This window comes from Elephantulus edwardii, unplaced genomic scaffold (genome assembly GCF_000299155.1).
Source record: "Elephantulus edwardii isolate Elephantulus edwardi_28Jun2011 unplaced genomic scaffold, EleEdw1.0 scaffold00176, whole genome shotgun sequence".
NCBI lineage: Eukaryota > Metazoa > Chordata > Mammalia > Macroscelidea > Macroscelididae > Elephantulus > Elephantulus edwardii.
In genome coordinates, this window is record NW_006399926.1 from 6,220,596 (window position 1) to 6,223,817 (window position 3,222).

The 3,222-nt window shown below is 40.5% G+C and overlaps 1 protein-coding gene across 1 annotated transcript in view; it reads right to left on the reverse strand.

The window, feature by feature from the left end:
- The window catches only part of SPRR3 (small proline-rich protein 3), a 15,863-nt gene extending 15,618 nt beyond the window's left edge, over nt 1-245 (reverse strand). The window contains exon 1 of the mRNA XM_006895896.1: nt 1-245. Coding sequence (XP_006895958.1) covers nt 1-245 — 245 coding nt within the window.
- Nucleotides 246-3,222: the final 2,977 nt, after the last annotated feature.

Here is a 3,222-nt window from a genome sequence, read left to right on the forward strand (position 1 = left end):
ACCTTGGAGTAGCCTGGCTCGGGCACCTTGGAGTAGCCTGGCTCGGGCACCTTGGAGTGGCCTTGTTCAGGGATCTTGGTTTGGCTTGTCTGTGGAACCTTGGTGTTGCCAGGATACGGGACTTGGGGGTTGCTTGGCTCCTTGGTTATGGGAACAACTGGTGGAGGTTGAAAAGGCTGTTTCACCTGCTGCTCCTGAAGCTGAGGTGGTGGGATGAAGGTCTGCTTTTGCTGATAGGAACTCATGATTCAAAGGTGGATGAACCTAGGGGGGAAAAAAGCTGAATCAGTGGTTTGACTAAATACGGAAGTCAAGTTCAATATAAAATATATCTCATTTTGAAGCCTGAGTGGTGAAAGATCCTTTACTCTTCCTCTCTGCTTCCTTGAATTTTAGCTCAAGTGGTACACTGATGATTCTTGTGCTATTTAGATGAGAAGTCTAAAAGTGAGTGGAGACCTTCCCTATGGTCCTTTATTGCTGGCTCATGTAAAAATCCTTGGTAGAAATATAACACAGTAACTTCTAGGATTGTTTCCGCTGACTTTCTAGGTTTATAGATGATTTACAAAGATGAAAACGGAAAATATTTGAGCTTACTTCCCACATCCAACACAAAATGTGTCTGAACTCTCTTCTGACCAAGCCCCATATGATCCCATTGCTGCCCCTCTGTGCATGCTGTCTGGAAGTTTGATAACCTTTATGATGATTTTTCCAGGCATCCTTGGTTCAGTGCTATCACCTTCCTTACACAACCTCAGCAAACTAGTTAGTATTTTCTTCCAATCTTGTATGTTCACATGCCATGCCCATACATTATGTTGTCTGATGTTTCATATGCTTACAGAGTTAAAAAAATGATTTGGACTTACAAATTGCCTTTTGATTTATATTTGATATCTATCATTGCTGCTGTTTGTAGTCAAGTTGTTTGCATCAAGTATGACTCATAGTGACCTTAGGAACAAGAGCTCTCTGAACCCTGCCTTATCCTATGGTATCACATAATTTCCGACACACTTGGGTCCATTGCTACAGTCACTGTGTCAATCCATATAACCCTCCCTCTTTCTAAGCATGATGTCCCTCTCCAAAGGAATAGTCTCTCCTAATAACATGCCCAAAGTATGTGAGATAAAACTTTGGCAAAAACAACCGTTTGATACTACCAATCCTCACTGAAGATGAATCCATTGCTGCCATGTTCATTCAGACTTATAGTAATGCTATAGGAAAGAGAACTGTCCCAAGGGTTTCTGAGGCTGTAAATATTCACAGGTGGAGTCTGCCTCATTGCTTTCCTGTGGAGCAGCTTGTGGGTTCAAATTGATGATCACTGGTTTTGCAGAAAAATGCTTAATCTACAGGAAAACCCTGGCTTCTCAATAAACATTAAAGAAAGAATTAAAAAAGCCACAAAAATTTTCTTGAAAATGAATATCGGCCCATTTAATTCTGCTAACACAGTATGAATTCTTACGGGTATCACTAACACATTCTTATTACAAGTTGCACAACTACAATGAGAGATATATTTATAAAGTCCACTATGCAAAAACTATAATTGCATTTAATTTTTTAAAAAATTGAGAATACTAATGTAGTTATAATTACTATAAAGCTTTGCTGGGCTAATATTAAGATGTTCCCATTAGGGAGACTTACCTGGGACACTGAGAAGAACACGTTGTCTGTCTCTCTGGTCTGGTCTGTGTAGAATGTCTGACCAGCTGGCTTTTTATACAGGAAAGGAGCCCTGCCTCAAGGAAGTGGGATTTTGGGGACCACTCTATCCTCATTCCATCTTTTGTGATGAAAATCTGAGGCTTAACATTCTTTGGCACTTGCTGACAATGATGTCACCTTGCTTGTTCATACTGCCTGTCCTGTGTGTTAAGGTTGCTGTGGACAGCAGACTTGGGGTTAATAGGTTAAATCAGGATGAAATGACGGGTCTTTCAGGACTAGAAGCAAACCTGGTTTTCTTGCTCGGAACTCTAACCTTCAGTTCATGACTGACCTATGTGGCTGCTGGATCTTAGAAGTGGGAATGGAAAAAACAACTGTCATTACTGAGTCTTTTGATCTTACTTTTTTAGATCTTGGTTTGGAAGGGGAAAGTCAAGCTAAAATAAGATGTCTGCTTTTGAATTGAATTAACTTCTTTGCAGAGGAAAATATTAGTAGTTTAGTTGACCACAGTTGTAGAAGTCAAGATTGGACAGAAACAAGAGATTTAGGATTGTCAGAGTCCTGTTAGCTAGGACTCTCTTTGCTTATGATAAGGAAGATGTGATCACTAATCCAGAGCTGCCCTCAGCACACAATGACAAGTGATGTATTTCTTGGCAAATCTAAGCCATCTTTAAAACCTGGGTGTGTGAGTGGTTCCTCCATTCCAGCATCTTTGGTGTGTCATTGTCTATGAACCTACACCCCAAATATAGCTCCTTCCTCCAGGTCAACAAAATCAGTGACCATACTTATTTGTCCTTATAAAGATCCTTGTCTCAATCAACATGACACTAATATTTTCTTCATAAATTTTTAGATTCATGAAAGAAAGTTGGCAAAAGGGAAGAAGAAAGGGAGGGGGAAAGAGTGAGAAAGGGAGAGGGAGAGTGAGGGAGAGAAGAGTGAGAGAGAAGGGTACTAAACAAAGGAAGGAAAGAGAAAGGGAACAAGGAATGGAGGAGAGAATTATTTTATTTTTTTAAATAAAATTTTTATTTTATACTAATTTACTCACAAAGTTCATAAACAGAGAATATTATTTTCTAAAAAGGTCCAGAATTTACTTTTAGAACAATACAAAGGTGACTGTAAGATGTTTCACTACTTTGGGATGAGTCTTTTGGATGATACTGAGGAACAATCATGGCTGAGGAAGGCACAGACACTTCCACAGCCTCCCTCATCCAGCTCCTTCCCTCTCTGCTAGTCTTTGATCAGTTAGTTGCCTCCTTCTGAGGGTGGTGCCATCCTCACACCTGAGTTCCATGGCTATGGAATGACTATCTCTTTGCTCGACTACTGAACAGCCCTCTCTTACCAAAATTGCTTCTCAGGAGCCTTTGACTGTGGGAGCTGTTTTGAGACTCTGACTCACCATCTGAGATCCTTAGCTCCAATGGAATCTGCTTCATGATCTTCTGTCTTCCAGATGTGTAGGCTTTCTTTGAGGCTCTGGTTGACCTGAACCTGACTGAGTCCTTTCTG